The sequence below is a fragment of the Cicer arietinum genome, chromosome 4, assembly GCF_000331145.2.
Source record: "Cicer arietinum cultivar CDC Frontier isolate Library 1 chromosome 4, Cicar.CDCFrontier_v2.0, whole genome shotgun sequence".
Classification (NCBI taxonomy): Eukaryota; Viridiplantae; Streptophyta; class Magnoliopsida; order Fabales; family Fabaceae; genus Cicer; species Cicer arietinum.
In genome coordinates, this window is record NC_021163.2 from 11,900,785 (window position 1) to 11,921,576 (window position 20,792).

Here is a 20,792-nt window from a genome sequence, read left to right on the forward strand (position 1 = left end):
AAAAACAACACGTAGAGAAATCCAAAAAGAAAAGATGAAAATCAACATAAACATTGAAAAAAAAATGACAATGTCGTGATAAAAAAAAATAAGCAAATGTATGAATTGATATAAACGGACCAGAAAAAATAGTAAAAATTGACGAAGAACAAAATAGTAAAAATTGACGAAGGACAAAATAGTAAAAATTGATGAATTACAAATTGATATTTTCAAAATAGGTAGGTGTAATGTGTAAATGTTTTGTCTCATAAAAAAAAATGAAACAAATACCTTTTAAATCTTAAAAAATGGTTTATAATTTAAAATAGATTTGTTCTTACAAAAATCTGAAACATACTCACTTTATATCTTCTCTGATTATTAAGTTTTAATTGGATATGTACATCGGTCACAACGGAGTTTAGTAATTAAAATATTGATGTAGCTAAATATCGCTAGAAGGGGGGTTAAATAGGGATTTTGCCGTTTAAAAAAAAAATTCTCTTGTTAAAAAAAAAATTCTCTTGTTAAAAAAAAAAATTATCCTCTCAGAGAGTATGCTAACTCGAGGATGGTTATTTAAACCTTTAAATTTGAGCTGAGCAAAAGAAAGAGTAAGTGTAAAGAATGACACACACAACTTTTATACTGGTTCACTCAATGAAGGCTACGTCCAGTCCTCACACACTTGTGATGTAACACCCCAAATTTTATAATGAACTATTTTATTAATTAAATAGGAATTTAGATAATTAATTTGGTGCTAAAATTATTTTATAATATATGTTGATTAGTTTTATGATTAATTTTCTTTATAGGCATGATTTCTATGATGTACTAGTTTTATAAATATTAGATTACGTGAGCGATATAAATAATAAATATTATATTTTACTCTTTGATCTATTTTTTTTGAAAAATAATAGTAGTTTAGTGTAATATATAGTTTAAAGAAAACGATTTTGTGCAATTTTACGTGTATATACGTGTACCCAATTAATGTAATATTTTTGTGTGCGTTTGACTGATATTAAGTATGTACGTAGTTATATTTCAATTATTTATAACTACCTTCTATTTTTAGTTATTTTTTTATAAATAATATCTTGAGATAGAATTGATATTGTGTTTGATTTCTTTTATTTTTATATGCTTTTTATGACATTGTGATGTTATATATATTTATTATGATTTAGTAATTAATATAAAATATTGATGTTATATTTATTTATTTTATGATTTTAACTATTTTCTAATATGATGATGTGAGTATTTTGAAAAATAAGTATAATTGTAGAGATTATTTTGATTATTAGTAATATGAGGAAGATAGTTTTAATTATTAGTAATATGTTTTTTTATATTGATTATTTTAATTACTCTAATTTAACATATATTAATTATAAAATATATATTTATGATGATTTTATTTAAAATTTAGATTAGTCACACAAGAGAAAATTAATTTACGCCAAGTTTTACTATGTGCTGTTTTTTTTTTTTTAAAAAAAAAAATCTAAAATATTTGTTGTAAAAATAGCTTTTAGAAAAAAAAAAGTATAACTATTTTAGGAATCTCAGTGAATTAGAAAATTTTGTATCTAATTTTATATACATGATTTGATTTGATTTCAAAATATAGGTTGAAAAAAAAAATTTATTTTAAGAGTGCTTAAATATCTTGAAAGGTATTTTGGTGGTTAAGATATTGGTGAAATTTTAGTAATCTTATTGATTTTAAAAGTAGTTAAAAAAAAAATCAAATCAAATTATTTAGAGATAATATTTATTAAGACATAATCCAAGGAAAAGTTTGAAATTAGGAAGAAAAATTATTTTATGGTATTAAAAGATTTGTGATCATTTTAAAATAATTTAAATGTTCGAAGTCAAATTTTAGAGTATTGATTAACCTCTAAAATGATTTATGTATTACGATATTTATTTTAGTTTTATGATTGTTTATTAACTTCGAGTAAAAATAGTTGCTTACTTTACTTGCTAATTGAAAAATCTTTGTTAAATGATAAGGATTGATTAAAAAAAAAGGGTGAATTATTAATTTAATTGTGATAAATTTCTTGTTGTTGGATTGCTATGAGAATATTTTACATCATGATGCCAATTATTGAATTAGTTATATGCATGTATATGATTATGTAAATATGAAATTGTTTGTGTTTCAAGTGTTCTAATTTTTGGATAATTACTCTTAGATGATTTGATGCATATTATAATGAGATGATTATCTTACTTGAGTGAATTTGATGTTATAATATGATACTATTTACTTAAATATTTTGATATATCGTAATGTGATTATGATACGGTCTATTATGATTGTTGCGTGTTCTTCTTACTTATATTATACTATTAACATGATTTTGAAACTCACCTCCTTCGTTGTTTGTGTTTGACTGGCTTGGCCCTGCGTTTGCGAAATCGCAGTTGTTACAGGTTAATAAGTCTTGAAGTTCAAGTTTGGGAGGAACCCCGCTCTGATAGGTGATACCGGGAATAAGGGTTGTAATTTGTATTTTACTTATTTATTTTGAAACGACTTTTGTATGAAAATCATATAAGTACTAGTAGGTTTTTAGAATTAAATCAAGTAATTATACTTAATTCAAGCTTATCGAGATTGCACTATGGAGTAAAGAAGTTAAAGTGTTCCTTTTGATTTTTGGGAAACGTGATATCCTAAATTAAAAATTAAAGTTTTTATTTCCTTGGAAACATATTTTTATTTATCCGCTGCGAATTTTATAGAAATATGATATAAATTATTATATATATTATTTTGGGGTTTAGGGTGTCACATGTGAGATTTCACAAATATTCAAATTGATCAACCTCTCACAGAGGATGATTACATTTTGTGTATTCTTTAGCTTCACCAAGCTTACAATCTAGTTTCAACTATTTCTAAGTGTAACTTACTTGGAAATTACAGAGTGATATGAATAAGATTGTTTCGCTTTTCTTAAATACTTTCTAAAATGATATTTCAAAGATCTAATGTAAGATTTATAGAAAGTATGAAGAGAGGATAAATATTGCTCTTGATAGCGTTGAGATACTTGATCTTTATATGCAATTGTGTTGTATGTTTGATGATGAATAGCTTGCTGCCTTTTATAGAGGTATTATGATGATCTTTTCATGTGGCAAGCTTTTTATGACCGTTGGAGACTTGATAAAAATGTCCAAGGTCTTGCATCATATTTACAGAACTGCCATCCAACTGTCCTTTAACAGACTCAGTCCATCCTCGAGTAGGAGGATCAACTCCTTGGAACTTGATCTTGAGTTGTCCTTTTCTTTTCTCATTCTTCAAGATATGTAAGGCTATATCTTTGACTTTGTGTGCTACAACCTTTTCTGAAGCTTGAATGGCTAAGTCATTTTCACCTTTTGAGAGTGATGTTGACAATAGAGAAAGCCATCCTCAAGCACGTGGGTCTTTCTTCAAGACAAGTGAAGGCTTCTATTTTTGGCTTGTTTGTTGCTGCCTTTCTGTAGATTGACTCCACATTGTTTTTTCAATCATACAAGAATGATATATATATCTACTTTAGCCTTTACACATGATAAGATGGGTTGCTTTCAACATTTGGGAATGATGTGGACTTTATAGAATCGTCCTCCAACCTAGTACTTCCATCCTCTTACATAGTGTTGGCTATCCTCGTATCGATTGTTTTGTCTTCTGACTTCTTTATTTCAAATGCTTTATTTATTCATTCTTTAATATTGTTTTGTCTTTCTTTAATGAATAAAAAACATTTGTTTTGGTGAGGATGAGTAATATGCAGATTTGAAGCTTCATCCTCTTACGAGGTCATCCTCGTGAATTCCAATCCTCCAGACTTGAATCAGATTTTTCTCCTTTTTGTCTTAATGATTAATAACTTGTTTTCTTATATGAATTCACTCAAAAGAACATATTAGTCATTAAACACAATCATAATCTTTTAAACAATTTTGTTATCATTAAAACCATTAGAGAGATTTTGTCTCAACAAATATTAGGGGTTAATTTTTTAAAATTTTAATGGATAATAAAAGTATAATATTGTATTGTATATAAGTATTTTAAGATGTAAATTTACAAAAAAAATAAATATATTAACGATCAAACTTATCCTTATTACATAGAAGTAGTAGTAGATCAAATATTGGTTGACATTTTTTATAAGTAAAGATTAGTTTTTATAAATCTAATTTATTTTCAAACACTAAAAAATTTAGAGTTTAATTGTTATGTTTAATCAATGTGAAAGTTTTACAATGTCAACTCATCACAAATATCCGTACAAGTGACTTTAAATGTAATTATGATAAAAGTGAAATTACTTTATTAATATGACGGTTATGAAGAATTAACAGTATCAAATATTTTTACGTTGATTCATACAAATTAAATCTAAATGTTTACACTATTAATACAACTTTCTTAACTACAAGGACAAAACAATATATATATAATTATTAAAATACATTTAAACTCAACATATTGTTGAAGATACTAATATTGACATAGCGTTAATAAAAGATAATTATTTGGTTTGAGTATTAGACAATCTATTTTTAAATTAAGTGAAACTATATTTCAAATTAATAAATATTGAATTTATTGGTTTAATTCAACTTGGACTCAAACTCATAAAAAAATATCAAATTAATTTAATTAGTTTTGGTTAAATTATTGTGATCATAGGATTATTTGGTTTCATTTTTATATCTCTAGATAAAATTCACAACTCAAATAGTTGGAATTTAGGTTAAAAAGTTTATTTGATTTAATAATTATTGTAGTTGTTTTAAAAAATTATTTCCTCCATTCTTTTTATAGTAGATATCTAGATTATTTGTTTTCAAGACTAAAATAAAATTTAGTCAATATACACATATCAATCTACATGTTGCAAGAAGGATGTACACGTACTAATCTATATGATATATGTCATTTGATTAAATTAAATCATGTAACAAAAAAAAGATACACAAATAACATGTCAACTTCACATATTAGACTAAGGAAACCGGTGATTGGAGCAATAAAAAGAGACTACCACTTTAAGAAAAGGAAACATTTATTTCAAAATCGGTTACATACAAGAGATCACTTTTTTGGCAAAATGATATGAAATTAGAAGTCAAGTATAAAGGGTAGAGATTATGGGTGTGATTGTCAAATAGAGTGGAAGGATTCTCTGCTAATTTCACTAAGAGATTAACATGCTTAATTCAGATTTTTTTGAAACATTAAAAAGAATTTGGATGTGTGATATCTCATTTAAGATTATTCCGGCGATTATTGCAAGATCGGTTACCTACAAAGATCAATTGTAACAAAAGATGTATATTTATTCTCCTCTTGTTTTGCAATGTAGAGTGAGAGAAACAATTGGTTAAATATTATAGGATCTATAAGATATTTTAACAACACCATATCTTGGTTTAAAATTTTAAAGCAAATGATACATGAGTCACTATTTTTATATATTCAACATTTTACTCTTTTTTAATCAATGTAATCACTCACACTTGAATTTAGTATAAACTAAAGTTCATTATTTTTTGCAAAATGATAGTTAGTTGGTGAGTAAGCGACCTATAGTCTAAAATCTAGTATGAACAGCAGTAGTGGAGGTGTTTATGGCTTTTGAGAAGAAACTTTTTCTTGGGGATGGGGTTGCAAAATTTTCTAAAGTACATGAGCATATAAACGTGGTTTCTTGGGGCTGGTTTGCTGGTCGTTCAGATAGAAAAACTGATTTTTTATTTTTAGATTGTTGTGTTTATCTATAGAAACTATTTAACATGTTTATATTCTTTTTAAATAATGCTTCTTTGATTATTAAAAAAACAAAATTATTACATTTTTAATCACAAAAATAGTTCTTCAATTTTAACATCAATTTTTTTCTTTCTATTTTTATATTCATTGTAGTTTTGCTTCTAATGCATAATTTTCATCTTATAAATGATGATTTTTAATTTAACGAACTGTGAGTTTTTGTCCTGAGTTATCTTTTTTTTTCAAATTACAATTGGGGGACATGAATCGCTATTTTTTTGCTAAAAATAGTCACTTTTAAGTTAAAATTTTAGTTTGGGGGACATGAATCGCTATTTTTTAATTGTTGAATTGCATTGTTGTTATCGGTGATTTTAGTTTTGATAGCCAGTCTATCATAAATATCAACAAATATATATATATATAATAAATTGATGAAATTTTGTTACGACTTCTTCTTCTTCTAAATAAAAAAGTTCAATGGACTTCTCACAATGTCGTGGACAACGAACCACCCACGTCATCACAATCCGAACACTTTATCAAACTATTCAATTGATAGAAGCGACGAACGCTGTGTACAAAGGGCAGAGACGTAGTCAATGCTAGCTGATGACTCGCGCTTATTAAGAATTCCTCGACAAAGACCAACAATTGAAATGATTTATCCCCATCACGATGAAATTTTAACGATTACTCAGACCTGTCGGCCAAAGCTATAGACTCATTGAATATATCAATGTAGCGGATGCAACCTAGACATCACAGATCTATTATTGCCTCAAACTTTTGTGGCCTGATATAAACACAATACGAACAATGGAAGATGAAATAAATGTAATGTACTAAAGTGGTAGAAACATATTGTTTGTGCAGAATTTGGATGATAAATTTAAAGTCCCTATAATGTTGTTTTGCTAAGTTTCCATTTAAATTTTTGGGCATTTTTATGGAAACCGGTGATTGGAGCAATAAGAGGCTGCCACTTTAAGTAAGGAAACATTTATTGCAAAACCGGTTAGGTACGAGAGATCAATTTTTTGGCAAAATGATATGAAATTAGAGTCAAGTATAAAGGGTAGAGATTATGGGTGTGGTTGTCTAATAGAGTGAAAGGATTCTCTGCTAATTTCATTATGAGATTAACATGCTTAATTTTGATTTTTGAAGCATTGAAAATAATTTGGATGTGTGATGATTATTGCAAAATCGGTTAAGAGTGATCATTTATTCTCCTCTTATAAGACAATGATATATAAGGCACTATTTGTATATATTCAACATTTTGCTCTTTTTTAATCAATGTAATCACTCACACTTGAATTTAACATAGATAAGAATTCATTATTTTTTGCAAAATGATAATTAGTTGGTGAGTAAGCGACCTAGAGTCTAAAATTTAGTATGAACATCAATAGTTGGAGTGTTTATGGCTTTTGAGAAGAAACTTTTTTTTAGGGATGGAGTTGCAAAATTTTCTAAAGTATATGAGTATATAAAATTGGTTTATTGGGGCTGGTTTGCTGGTCGTTCACGTTAGACAAACTGATTTTTTATTTTTAGATTTGTTGTGTTTATCTATAGAAACTATTTAAGAGGTTTATATTTTTTTTAAATAATACTTCTTTGATTATTAAAAAAACAAAATTATTATATTTTTAATCACGAAAATAGTTCTTCAATTTTAACATCAATTTTTTTTTCTATTTTTATATTCATTGTAGTTTTGCTTCTAATGCATAATTTTCATCTTATAAATGATGATTTTTAATTTAACGAACTGTGAGTTTTTGTCCTGAGTTATCTTTTTTCTTTAAATTACAATTGGGGGACATGAATCGCTATTTTTTTTTGCTAAAAATAGTCACTTTTAAGTTAAAATTTTAGTTTGGGACAAAAACTACAACAAATATTATAAAATAGAGATTAAATAATTGAATTTTAAAATAAATGGACTATTTTCATGAAGGTGACCAATATTGCAATTAAACAAACAAAAATCAAGAATAACTTACTAATACTACTATTAAAGAGGAGACAAAACTTAAGAAATTCGTATAACTTAATAAAGTTGTTATTACCGTATATCGACTACAAGCAAGTTCAAACACAAGTGTGTGTCATGTGCGAGTATATAACAATTGTTCTCGAAGAGTAGTAAATTTAAAATTAAATCATGATTTGAGGCAAAAACTCAAAACTCAATCTTTAATTTGAATTTATTTAAAAAGACATGAGTGTGTGAAATCCAAACACTTTTATCAAATATATATCAATATAATTTTTGTGTCTAGAATTGCTTTTGAATTTTGCCTCTTATTTAATTGAGTTCAAACATGCACTAAAAATATTTATTTGTGTTGTGTCAACAAATTGATTGGGTGAGCAAAAATAATTTTTTATGAAAGCAACAATATTTTTCAATCAAGTAGAATTAAATTCTTAGTTTGAAATCCATGAAATCCTTTATTTAATATAATTTAAAAAAATGATTCTACTTTACCATTCAAACAAAGATAATTAATTCTTTACTTGCTTTTAAGGTACGAGTACGAGTCACAAATTCAATTCAATTCAATTCAAGTAACCAAAATCTAAAACAAAATCCATTGAATCCAGCAAAATTCAATTCAACCGACCAGATTCTAAAGCAAAATCAAATCAGTCTAATCAAATTCAATTCAAACTGAAATAGAAAGTTAACAAGGAGAGATCTATTAAAGCAATTTCGGCCTTCATGCTAATCTTCAAAGCAAACCATTGTCATATCTTGTATTCTTCATGCTACTATTCCTTCCTCCATCTCAAGTCGAAAGTCGTCTACTTGTGAAACCTCCCATGAATGGGTGCATCAGCTTACTTTCTTCCAGTTTCATGTCCGCAGAATGGTCAACTGGTGTTTGATTGATATTGCCATCACCACAAGAACCTAACCATGTTTAGGATAAAAATCAGTAATTAACTAAAACATCATTTAAAATTTCAGTTACGCGTGATTCAAACAAAACAATATGCAAGCAATTTCTTACCAGCATTTTGCATTAGGCTTGGATTCTCCATGCAAGAAGGCACCTCTGGTGCAGGAAACTCACTTTGTGATAAACATAATGCACAGATACCATATTCACTTGGATTAATCACCTTTTGGAACATTGGATCGCCAACTCCATAACTAAACCTTGTGAGCAAAGGTTGAAAAGTTTTGTAGGATGGGTAAGAATCAGAGAACAAAGAAAATGAAGCTGGATCAGTGGAGCTTTTATTGTTATGATCCCTTCCTGGATTCATCTGATCAGAATAAAACTGTGGGTTAGGCTGTTGGGAGTACATAGAGAGGTACAAGTCACCAAATCTAGTTCCATGCTGCACCAGCTTCAGCATAAAATCATCCATCCTATCAAAAAAACTCTCATCATCATCCTCGTCATTCATATGAGGATCAAAATAATACTCATCATCAGCATCATCACCATCCACAGCAGAAACAGCAGCAGCAGCAGCAGAAACAACATCATCAGCATCCTCATCATCTTCGAGTACAGACTCCACTAGCTTCACAATCCTGTCATAAACTGAACCTGGACTATCCAATTCATCTTCAGTCAGATTGCTTTCAGGGGCAGGCAATAAACTATTGATCCCAGGCGGAATTTCCACTTTAAGCCCCGAGAAAGGTCCATCATATGTAATCAAACTGTCCTCATCAGGCAAACGAATATCAGACGAAGTCAAATTTCCATCGAAGCTGGAATTGGAAGAATTTAATTCAGACTCCTTTTGAATTTGGACATCAGGGATGGATGCATTTTCCTTCGTGACTGAAATGGGTAGTTCCTCTTCACTATGGATCATTGGAGCAGAGTCAGAAAACTGTATATCCTCTTGCACAGGTAGATACAGATAAGACTCCCAAAGATGATCACTTTTTGCAAATTTTGTAGCAGAATTGTGATCAGAAACAGTTCCACATCTTTCTAGTTTTGCTTTCTCCTGACTTGTATACTCTGAGTATTTGTCAGTGATAAGCAAATCATTGATGTCTTTAGTCCAAGGAGGTAATGCCTGAAAAAAAGGATATAATGGACCCCTGTCAAAGAGCAGATATAAATAGTTGCATGCCTAAATCTACCTTACTTCATCAACAAATTAAACCATATTTGCAGATTATGTTCTAAGTTTTCTCAATAAAGCTAAAATCGTACCTTGATGAGACATGGAGGCCGATATGGTTCATTACTCTTATGCAGCACAGTGACCTTATCTTGAACAGAATCTTGAGCCTTCACAGGAGAATCTTGAGCCATTCCTTGCTTACAAACAGAACCTGTAACAAAGCATGATGTTTTTAAAACAATTTAGTTAAACAAATCACAATTTCTTCCAATTAAAATATACACATTAATAGGAAGAAGATTATCAATCAATTAAACAGTAGAAAATCAAAGTTACCAAACTTTACAATACATACCTGGATCACAAAAAGGAGGGGATAATAGGCCAGTTGAATCTTCAGACACGCTGTTCAAGAAACAGAAACCAATTAAGCAACCTACAAAAATCAGAAGAATAATACACAACGTAGAAGAGGATATCTTACATTCTTACTTACCTAGACATTGAAAGCTGAATAGGTAATTTTACTTTTCTATGATCTCCCGCTTTGGCTAAAGAGAGTAGAAACTTTCTTGTGTATGAAATTCTTGACCTTCTGCAAACACCAAATTAAAAGTATCTTGATTTATATAAGCGTGTGATTACTCTACTAAGTTCAAACGATTTCATTATAAATTTGGGGGGAGAGTTTAAACGTCCTATATAAGATTACATGATAGTGTAGTTTCAGTTGCGAAAAAAAAGTTATCGCCGCAAAAAAAAAAATTATAACGGCTTAAAACTAACAAACTAAAAACAGAACCGGCTTAAGACACGCGCTTAAAATACTGTTAGTACACATAAATCATAATAATAATTAATAATTAATAACAATAAGTAGAAGTTTACTTGTACGGATTTAAGAATGATGTATTTCCGTTATATTGTCCCATTTTCTCGGGAAAATCCTCACTCGCAATCACAAGTCAAAGAAATCAATAGAAAATGCAGGAATGTTTTCAAGAATCGGTAAACAGCGGAACTAGGAATACACTTTACAAGAACGATTTTAGAAGAATTAAGATCAAGAAAAAGCTCCTAAACCTAAAATCAAGATTTCGCCAAAGAAATAGGAATGTATTCAAGAATGCGTCGTTTTATCTCTTATTTTTGCCGTGAAGAAAAATAGCAAGAAAAACGGCGAAGATAATGGCGTTTGGAGGTCGAGGTGGTGGTGGTGGAAGTAAATGAAGAGAAAAAAGAAACATTTTCTTTCGCGATAGATTTTCTCGGGAAAATGTGTTTGTGAGAGGAAAAATTAGAGAAAGAAATAAAAACTTGCTGAAGAAGTAAGACACAACCAAGAACCAAAAAGAAGTGGAAAACTGACACTATTTCACTCTATTTATAGTCTTGAGTGCAACGCGACGCGATGCTGCGCGTTTGAACATCACTCACTCGTTAGTAGCCAGTAGCCACTACTAGAACAACCCCCGTAATGAAGAAAATTTGCATGATCATCCACATTCATATGGATGAAGTTAAACAGTCTATTAGGCCAAAAAGAATTATATTCCTTTTAATTATTTATTTTTCTATTTTGGATGAAAGAGAAAATACTAACAAGGTTAAAAATAATATGTTTTGTTTTTTTTTAATAAAAATTAGAATTTCAAGGAAAGTTAAAAGGCGAAAGAATTTTAGATTCTCAATATCTAAATTTCTATTAATTCTTTTTATTTTTGTATAACTATGACATATAGAGATTGAGAAATAATTAGATCTGAGAGTATTTAAACTCCTAAGAAATATACATTTTTGTGTTATTCTTAATTAATTAATTAACCTAATCAATCAAGTATCAAATCTCAATGTAGCAACAAAAAAAGTGTGAAGAATGAAATAAAAAATTGTAGTACTATCAAACTCAAGAAACAAATAAAATCAATTGACTTTGATTATATTTCAAATTAATAAATGTTGCATTTATTGGTTTAGTTCAACTTGGATTCAAACTCATCAAAAAATATCAAATTAATTTAATTAGTTTTAGGTAAATTATTGAGATCATAGGATTATTTGGTTTGATTTTTATATCTCTAGATAAAATTCACAACTCAAATAGTTGAAATTTAGGTTAAATAATTTATTTTATAATTATTGTAGTTGTTTTTATAAATTATATCCTCCATTTTGTTTGTTTGATATATTAGACACATCAAGATTATTTGTTTCTAGAGTGTCTTAAAGATTTAGAGGCGTCGTTGTAATCTTAAAACTTGAGCCTTATAAAAAAATTGTAGTTTTAATAATTAAAAAATTTGATATAAAAAAATTTAGTTCATATACATGTATCAATCTACATGTTGCACGGATGATCTACACGTACCAATCTACATGATACATGTTATTTGGTTAAATTAAATTGTGTAACAAGGAAAGATGCACACATAACATGTCAATTTCACATATAAAACTCAAACATACATTTCGGCAATGATAACAAACAACCATAATTCTATTCATAAAAACAACTTTACTAATAAAATAAAATATATCAAAATTACAACAACATACACCACAATAAAATATATCTATTAATATATCAAACCACATTTAATTTATAGACTTATTTAATTTGGTTTTCACAACTTGTCACAAATAATAATTATTTATTTTTCAAAATTTTTAACATAAATATTTTTTCTTATAAAATTTATCTACTTCCACACATTCAATCAATTTCATATATAAATTTTTTTCTTAAAATCATGTAAGATTACAATTTTACTTTTGAGACCACCATTCTATATTCATTCACACAAATATGAGAGAACAGAAGAGAATTAGGGGTAATATGTTTAGAAACCCGATAGAGTGAGAATACAAGAAGAAGATATATAGTGACTGTTAGTGGAATTAACTAATTGAATTTTGCACAAGGTTAAGGTCGTATTCCATAAAATATATTTCAGACCAAACTATAATTCAGATGTTTCTTAAAAAATTAAAATATGTGTCTGACAAATTTTGTTGAGAATGATTAAGATAATAAAAATCATCCATGTCAATTGATATGAGTGATATTATAACATATTTTCTAAACGTTAAAATTTTGGAATTTCAAAGAAAAACAAGAGAGAAAATAATAAGAATTTGAGTATTATTAACAATAGTTTTATGGTGAGTTGATTATAAATGATTTAATAGTAATCTCTGTTTACACAGAAATGTAGATTCGATCATAAATCATGAACAAATTATAACAATAATGAGAGATATTTTAAAATATTTCTATGCTTATAAATTGATTATAGAAAATAATTCAAGATACTCTAATATAATATAAAAGATATTATAGGAAATTTTCTAATATTCTACAACTCCTCTTTTTGTTACAAGAAAACAATGATTTGCCTCCGCAAATAATTAACAAGCGATGGAAAAAAAATCAGGGATGCATGTGAAGTCGGAGAGAATTACTATAAATATAGTCTAGCCAGATAGCTGGAATGATAATTAGTCTGAGAAAAATTCATGGCAAACAATTAAACAAAGCAGTGTTCGTTCTTCTAAAAACTATATTTGGAAGCTTCAAACTAATAATAACAGAGACTCAAAATATTTAACTTCAAAGTTATGTCTAACAACTGCTTCGAAGAGAAAGGCAAGACATGTACATCGATGAACGTGCATCTGGATGCGAAGAAAAACACATCGACAAGAAAAAGAAGCATTAGATGAAATACACCAAATGTGTGCAACTTGGATGAAACACGATGAAAATGTCGATCGAATGAGTAAATGACGATAAAAGAAATTCTAAACACGCCAAAAGGATGACACACAACTGAGAATTTGAAGACATGACGAAAAGGTAACCTAGTGGCGTTTGAACCGTTGGAGAGAGAATAATTGTGCTCCAAGGAGAGAGGAAGTATTGTTTGTACTTTAGCGAGTGTAACCGTAGTCCGAAACTAAAATATGAAGGCAAATTCAGAACCAGGAGGCCGAGACGAGTTCAACAAGAAATGTTGCGTCTTAAACCGTTGTCAAACACAATGTCATGCGTGATGGGAGGTAGTGACACGTGGTTCGTACGGCTAAAGGAAAAGTCAGCTCGTGTGATGACTTTTTGTGGTGCAGTTTGGAGAGTGGGTCGATCTAGAAGAGGCAAAGCTAATAGAGTGGTCGTTCGCCAGAAAAATCTTCGGAAACAAGGGTTGCCACGTTAGATCAAGAGATCACATCGAAAAAGAGAAAATTATGATTATATTCCCAAACTTTTGAAAACTCGAAAACGGAGTAGATGCGTGATCAGTTAAGGAGAATTCAAATAAACTTTAGATACTATGTTGAAGTTTTGAGATTTTTTACAAAAGGAAGAGATAAAATAATAAGAGTTTGAGTATTATTGATAATAGTTTTATGTTGACTTGATTACAAAAGATTTAATACTATTCTCTATTTACAGAAAAATATAGACTCAATTTTAAATCAGAAATAAATTATAATAATAATGAGATATATTCTAAGATATATCTGATTATAAATTGATCATAAGAAATAACTAAAAATACTCTAATATAATATATAAAATATTATAAGATACTTTTTAATATTCTATCATATCATTATATGATACTTTAGTACTCACCTCGTCTCGTTCTTGCTATATATGTACACACACAAATGTTAATAAATATATAGATTTTATCATCCTTAATAATTTTAAGCTACCAATCAAAATATATACAAATAACAAATAATCAAATTTCTCTTAATTTTTTGGGTGGAATAAAAATGTCATAAGTTCACATTTATAAAGTTAACAATTAATTTTCAAAAGATGCTAATTGTTTTCAATATTTTATTTTTATTCAAATAAACTTGTGTTTAATCTAGTAATTAACTTTTTATTGTTTTGTTTCATTATCACCAACTAAAAAAATATTTACATGTTCAATATATTGTTTTATAACTTAAATATTTTAGTTTATCATTTTCATGATTCAATATTAAAAAACTTTAAATATTTTTTTAATATATTAAAATAATATTACATTCGTCTCTAATTATACACAAAAGTTAGTAAAATAGTTAATATATCTATTTATGTATTAATGTTTTTAAAATAATATTTATATTTGAATCTCTTAAACTTAAATTTCTATATTTTAAGATAAATTAATAGTATTAAATATAAGAGGTATATTTTAGAAAAAAATAATAAATATACTTAATAAATTAAAACGGTGTTTATATTTATGAATTTTTTTATTAAAAAAAAAGTATTTATAATTAGAGACATAGATAATCTGACTTGTGGTTTAACGTTTATTTTAGTTCAAACATGAGTAGCAAGGATATGCCTAAAGAATAAGAGAATTAAGACTAATACACAGGATAGTAAAGACTCATGTACATAATTTTCCAAACTACATGTAGAGAAACGGGTACCCATAACATATATATTGTCATCCCTAGTTGATACTCTACGAAAAATAAAATTATTTATTCAGGGTACAAATAAATAGAGTCTAGAGCTAATCCCGACTTACATTTTCTAGTACAAATAAATCTATGACAATCAAATAATACATTATGTAAACGAAAATGAATTTAATTTGTATATGTCACCGTAAAAATAGTTAGCGGGGGATTCTATCTTTTTTTTCTTTTTTATGTTTGAAGAGAGGTTTATACAACAATAATTTTTATAAATTTTATATATAGAAACAAAAATGAATAAAAAGTAGATTGTGTGCTAATTTTCTCCAAATATGAGAGAAAAAAGAAGAAATTTTTTTTTAATCCATATTTCATATATAGCCAATCATTTATCATCATGACATCAATTTGTTATATTAATTTCTAAAATATTTCACCAATTATCTATGTACTGAAAAATGATTAAACACATGTCTAAAATTAAATTAAGTAATCAATAAAAATAAAACTATAAATTTTCATTAGAGTTAAGTTTAGGAGAAGAATTTAAACTATAAATTTTCATTAGAGTTAAGTTTAGGAGAAGAATTTAGACTCCTACAAACTCAGATTTAAAATTTTAATAAAAAATATATTTATATTTAATATTTGACCCATCTCAAATAAAATTACTTTAACTAAAAAAATTAATATACCTATATTTAATATTTGACCAATCTCAAATAAAATTATCTTAACTAAGAAAAAAACTAATATATCTATATTTAATATTTGACCTATTTCAAATAAAATTACCTTAATTAAAAAAACTAATGAAAAATAAAATAAAAATGAAAATACTATAATATATATAAAAATAACATAAAACTAATATTTTTAGTGTAACTATTAATTTTGGTCAAACTACATGTATAAGTTAATTTGTTAACAAAACGGTTCTGTTCCAAAATTTAATTCGTACATTTAACTACTAAAATATATAATATTTAATAAAATTATATCATTTTGAATTATATATATAATATAATAAAAATTAACGATATTTAATAAAAATATATAAGACATTTAAAAAAATTGTGAAAAATGTGCACTTTCTAATTTCTAGGTCTAAATTTGGAGACTCCATTTTTTAAAAGATTAATTATCATCATTCACCGATAATATATACATTATTCTACTTAAAATATCTAATAATCATATAGTAATTTTAGTTTTTCTTTCAAAAATAATTTAGTTTCAAATTATTAGAAATATACATAATTTGGTTAAATTTGTATACAACTGTTTTAATTATTTGAGTTGATGTTTTATTTTTTTTTATCATTCATGTTTTTTATTTTACTTAATTTAATTAAGGGAAAAATTAAAATCTTTTGACTAATATTAATTTAATTTATTTGTCAATTTTTTGGTTTTTTTTTTCTTGAAAAGTAACGTAGTTTTTAAAAAACATGACCCAAAAAAGGACCAAAGTCTCCTTGTTTTCACATTCCACTTTTAACTCAAAATCGTTTCTTCATTTTTGTTTATCAATTTTCGTTTTGAACAAATTAATTTTTTTTAATTGATTTTAGTTAAAAGGTAGGAAAGACATTAGAGCAAAGTTGTTATACTCGAGTGGTAACTCGTAAATTCATCCGTTTCTACGAGTTTAAATTATGATTTCATGTCGACTCGATTGTAGAATTGAAATATGATACATACGTAAATTGTAACGAATTTACACGAGTTAGCTCGTATCAAATTCGGAAGAATCGGTTGAACTCAGACAAATTTACCCAAATTTATAAGTTCAGCTTTTAAAACTCAAATGATCGGATTTAATAATTGACCCAACTTTTAAAATCTATGTTTTGGTATGACACTTTATTATGGCAATTTAGTATTTTTTTTGCTATTAAAATTTTATAATTTTTGATGAGTTTATGGTCATAAGTATATATGTAATGTATAAAATTATTTTAATATAGAGTAAACGTTTATGAGTCGAATTTACGAGTTTATTTAAACTTTAGAGTTTGATAATCTTACATTAGAGTTATTTAAACACAAACAAAAATATTTACATTTATCTTTCTTTAACAATACTAACTAGAATATGTTGAAATCAATATGTCTTTTCGAATGGACAAAGTTATTAGAGTTAACTCATTTATTATTTTTAGAATAAGAACTAAATGAAAATTAAATAAGCATAACTAATGTAACCATTGTCAAAAGTGGTCCATCACTTTTATTTATGCAAGAGAGCAAGAGTCCCAAAACTGATACATAACTCTTTCACATTAACTTCCAACCAAGAATTATTTCCTAGATTTATATTTTGTGTTATAACATTTTCTTGTAATGGATTGGTGTACCTCATATACTCTTTATTTATATTTGTTATCTTTGCCATTAAAAAGTCTATATCCTTAAATAAATTCATGGATATATATAGTAGTCTATGACAGACTAAATATTCTTATAAAAAGAAACAAAAATAAGAAACTTTGCAACCTTGATAACAATTCTATATCATTTTATATTCAAAACTTCATATTTTTCCATATATATTATTCTCACTATAAAAAACAATTGCGTTTAAAAGAGGTTACTACTTTTGAAGTTACAAGTCTTGAATTGAACCTTATCAATAGCCAATTTATCACTTGGATAAGCACATTCAAATTTACCTTTCTGTGGCAACAAAGCACAAGGTTGAGGTGTCACATCACTACTTGTAACACCAGAAACATCAGTGCAATTCCATGGAAGTTTCTTCTTATTTGCAGCCATTTCAATATTCGTATTAGAAACGCAAATTCCAGTATAAGGGTCATTACTAATGCCTTCAAGTTTACCAGCAAATGTCACATTCTTAGCAATAATATTACTGTAATTAATATTAGTAACATTAGGCAATGCTTTTGGATCAAAACCTTCATCAGCATGCTGACCATATGCACCTGTCATCCAAAACACATATTTCATAGTATTCAAGTTCATTCCTTTGACAAAAATGTCTCTCACAAATCCTCCTCTGCCTACTGCAGATTTGATTCTAACAGCTGATTCTGTTGAGATTGCTGTAATGTCTTCAGCTCTAACATCTTGAATTCCACCAGACATTTCACTTCCTAATGCAATTGTAGCACTGTCAGGGGATATACATGTTAGTCTTCTAATGATTACGTGTTGTGTTGGCATTCCAACTTTAATACCATACTCATCCCAACCACTTTTAATTGCAATACAATCATCACCAGAAACTATGAAATTGTCTTCAATCTTAACATTTGAGCATGAATCTGTTAACAAAGAAACAAAAAAGTGGCTAGTAATTTAGTCTGTGTATTTGATAATTTTTATTACTTAATACTGAATATATACATAATTATTTCACCGGTTAAGCTGGTGAAATTATTATGCTATAATGGATGAATAGATACTTTACCTGGATCAATTCCATCTGTGTTTGGGGAAGTAACTGGTGCAAGAATGGTGAGACCTTGTACAATTATGTTACTGAAAATAAAAAAAAATTAATTAGAAGAATGAAAGAATGTATTATTATGCATAAGGAATAATAATAATGGACTAAGGTTGAGAAAATTGAAAATGGTGTATTTTTATCAAACCTGCTGTAAATTGGATGAACAAACCAAGATGGAGAATTGATCAAAGTGAGATTTGAGATTTGGATTTGATCAGAGTACATGATTTCAATCATGTATGGTCTGGTGAGCTTCATTTGCTTCTTTTTAAACTTGCCCCACCAATAAGATCCTTGTCCATCAATAGTCCCATTGTTACCTAATAATCAAATTACAATATGTCAAATTCCAAAAAAAAAATTTACTTTGTCATTTTTAATATAAACATAACAATCTTTAATAATAGCCTATAGATGTTAATTAATTAAATGATTACCAGTAATTATAACATCAGTGAGATGAGTTCCAAAAATGAGACTGCTAAACCTTCCACCAGGTGCATCTCTTCCTCTTCCATAAGATGGTAGAACTGGAAGTTGAGGCCATTCTGATTCATCCTGTATCATATAAATGATCCTTTAGTATATTATTAATTATTTAATGTTTATCAAATATTAAAAAATTCAGTGCAAAAAAGGATTGAAACAAAAAACTGACAAAATAGTACCTGAGATCCAAGAATGACAGCATCCTTTTGGAGAAAAAGAGTGAAATGACTTGTGAGATTGAAACTACCAGTAAGCCATTTTCCAGGTGGAACAATAAGTTGTGCACCACCATCATTTGCATATTGGCTAAGTTTGCTTATTGCAGCATTAAATGCCTTTGTGTTAGAGGTTTTTCCATCACCAACAGCACCAAAATCTGTTAGAACTGCACTGTGTTTTCTGCAATTAATAGCAGGGTAATCAAAGCTCTCTATTTTAGAACTCACTACTCTGCTTTCTGCTACTGACCCTAATATCAGAACTATAGAGATCACACTAATAACCTGCACAAAAATTAATAATAGAGCAATATTATTTGTTGTGAAAAGAAAATGAACACAAACTTATATATTATCAGGCATAAAAAAATTAAGAAATAATAATATTGTCTGCGCAAAATTATTTTACACTGACATTCAATCCAAATTTATTAACCTATCAAACAATTATGTTATTTCATTTTTCAATTTTTTATTTGATGGACTAGCAGATTATTATTAGACCTCAGATGAAAAAATAACTATAATGACAAACATATCAACATAGAAACCATTGTGAGTGTGACAAAAAACATGTAAATGAACATTACACAAACAAAATTTTGGTTATAAAACTGATCAAAACAAAGGGGTGAATATAAGTGTAGACATCTAAGAACAATGAAAATTACATAGGAATTTCCAAATCTTGGACTCAGCATCGTGTTCCTTTTAATTTGTTGTGGAGAAGAGATGGGTATACAGTAGATATATATAGAGGGAATTATGACTGCTAATATGCATATTAAAATGATTAACAATTATGAGTGATTAACGGTTATTATTTAGTCAAAGTTTATTATTTTATGGATGTGATTTTGAGTTGAGTTAAATTTGATTCATTGATTAAAATAAAAAAGTTTAAAATTATTTTTTTTTAAATGAGAAAGGAAAAAAATTTATGGTCAATTTATAAATGTCCTCCCATAGATTTGAATTTAATATCTTGAACATAAATATTTCAAAGGACTTTTAAGTATCTTAATAATTATTTAGATGTCATATGGAAAGATGAGAAAATATTTAAATATTAAATGTAAAGATTTTTAATAAATTGGGAAAGAAGAAAAAAAATTAAGACTAATTAAGAATGTTTGAAATTTTTCACATGTGTGTTTAATGGTGGTCAAAAAAAAAATCATCATTCAAAAATATATATATGAAAATATATTTACATAATTTTTTTTTTAAGGAGGGCCTAACCTAAAGAAAGAAAACTACATGATTTTATGAATTTTGCAAA

General features: G+C 27.4%; 2 protein-coding genes across 3 annotated transcripts; both read right to left on the reverse strand.

Moving 5' to 3' along the window:
• Window positions 1-8,341: 8,341 nt before the first annotated feature.
• LOC101511646 (uncharacterized) lies at window positions 8,342-11,258 on the reverse strand. 2 transcript variants are annotated; one of them, XM_004496468.4, is made up of 6 exons: window positions 10,787-11,258; window positions 10,395-10,493; window positions 10,254-10,303; window positions 9,988-10,109; window positions 8,815-9,847; window positions 8,342-8,714 (listed from the first exon to the last, which is right to left on the reverse strand). In XM_004496468.4, the coding sequence occupies exons 1-6, from the start codon at window positions 10,828-10,830 to the stop codon at window positions 8,590-8,592; spliced, it is 1,473 nt and encodes a 490-aa protein (XP_004496525.1). In that variant the 5' UTR covers window positions 10,831-11,258; the 3' UTR covers window positions 8,342-8,589. The 2 variants fall into 2 exon arrangements, with proteins under 2 accessions (XP_004496525.1, XP_027189250.1); XM_027333449.2 differs by lacking the exon at window positions 10,787-11,258 and having other exon boundaries at window positions 10,383-10,745.
• Window positions 11,259-17,850: 6,592 nt separating this feature from the next.
• On the reverse strand, window positions 17,851-20,241 carry LOC101498493 (probable polygalacturonase). Its single transcript, XM_004496772.4, has 6 exons — window positions 20,182-20,241; window positions 19,472-19,795; window positions 19,241-19,361; window positions 18,949-19,123; window positions 18,765-18,835; window positions 17,851-18,618 (listed from the first exon to the last, which is right to left on the reverse strand). The coding sequence occupies exons 1-6, from the start codon at window positions 20,209-20,211 to the stop codon at window positions 17,912-17,914; spliced, it is 1,428 nt and encodes a 475-aa protein (XP_004496829.1). The 5' UTR covers window positions 20,212-20,241; the 3' UTR covers window positions 17,851-17,911.
• Between the last annotated feature and the right edge of the window lie 551 nt (window positions 20,242-20,792).

Bases quoted from the DNA above. Each gene is read 5' to 3' on its own strand.
- LOC101498493 (XM_004496772.4), bottom strand. From the start codon at position 20,211: ATGCTGAGTCCAAGATTTGGAAATTCCTAT. The intron at 19,362-19,471 runs GTACTATTTTGT...TATATGATACAG, and splicing joins CTGTCATTCTTGGATCTCAG to GATGAATCAGAATGGCCTCA. The intron at 19,124-19,240 runs GTAATCATTTAA...TTTGATTATTAG, and splicing joins CACTGATGTTATAATTACTG to GTAACAATGGGACTATTGAT.
- LOC101511646 (XM_004496468.4), bottom strand. From the start codon at position 10,830: ATGGGACAATATAACGGAAATACATCATTCTTAAATCCGTACAA. The intron at 10,494-10,786 runs GTAAACTTCTAC...TGGTGTTTGCAG, and splicing joins TCATTCTTAAATCCGTACAA to AAGGTCAAGAATTTCATACA. The intron at 10,110-10,253 runs GTATGTATTGTA...GCTTTGTTACAG, and splicing joins CCCTCCTTTTTGTGATCCAG to GTTCTGTTTGTAAGCAAGGA.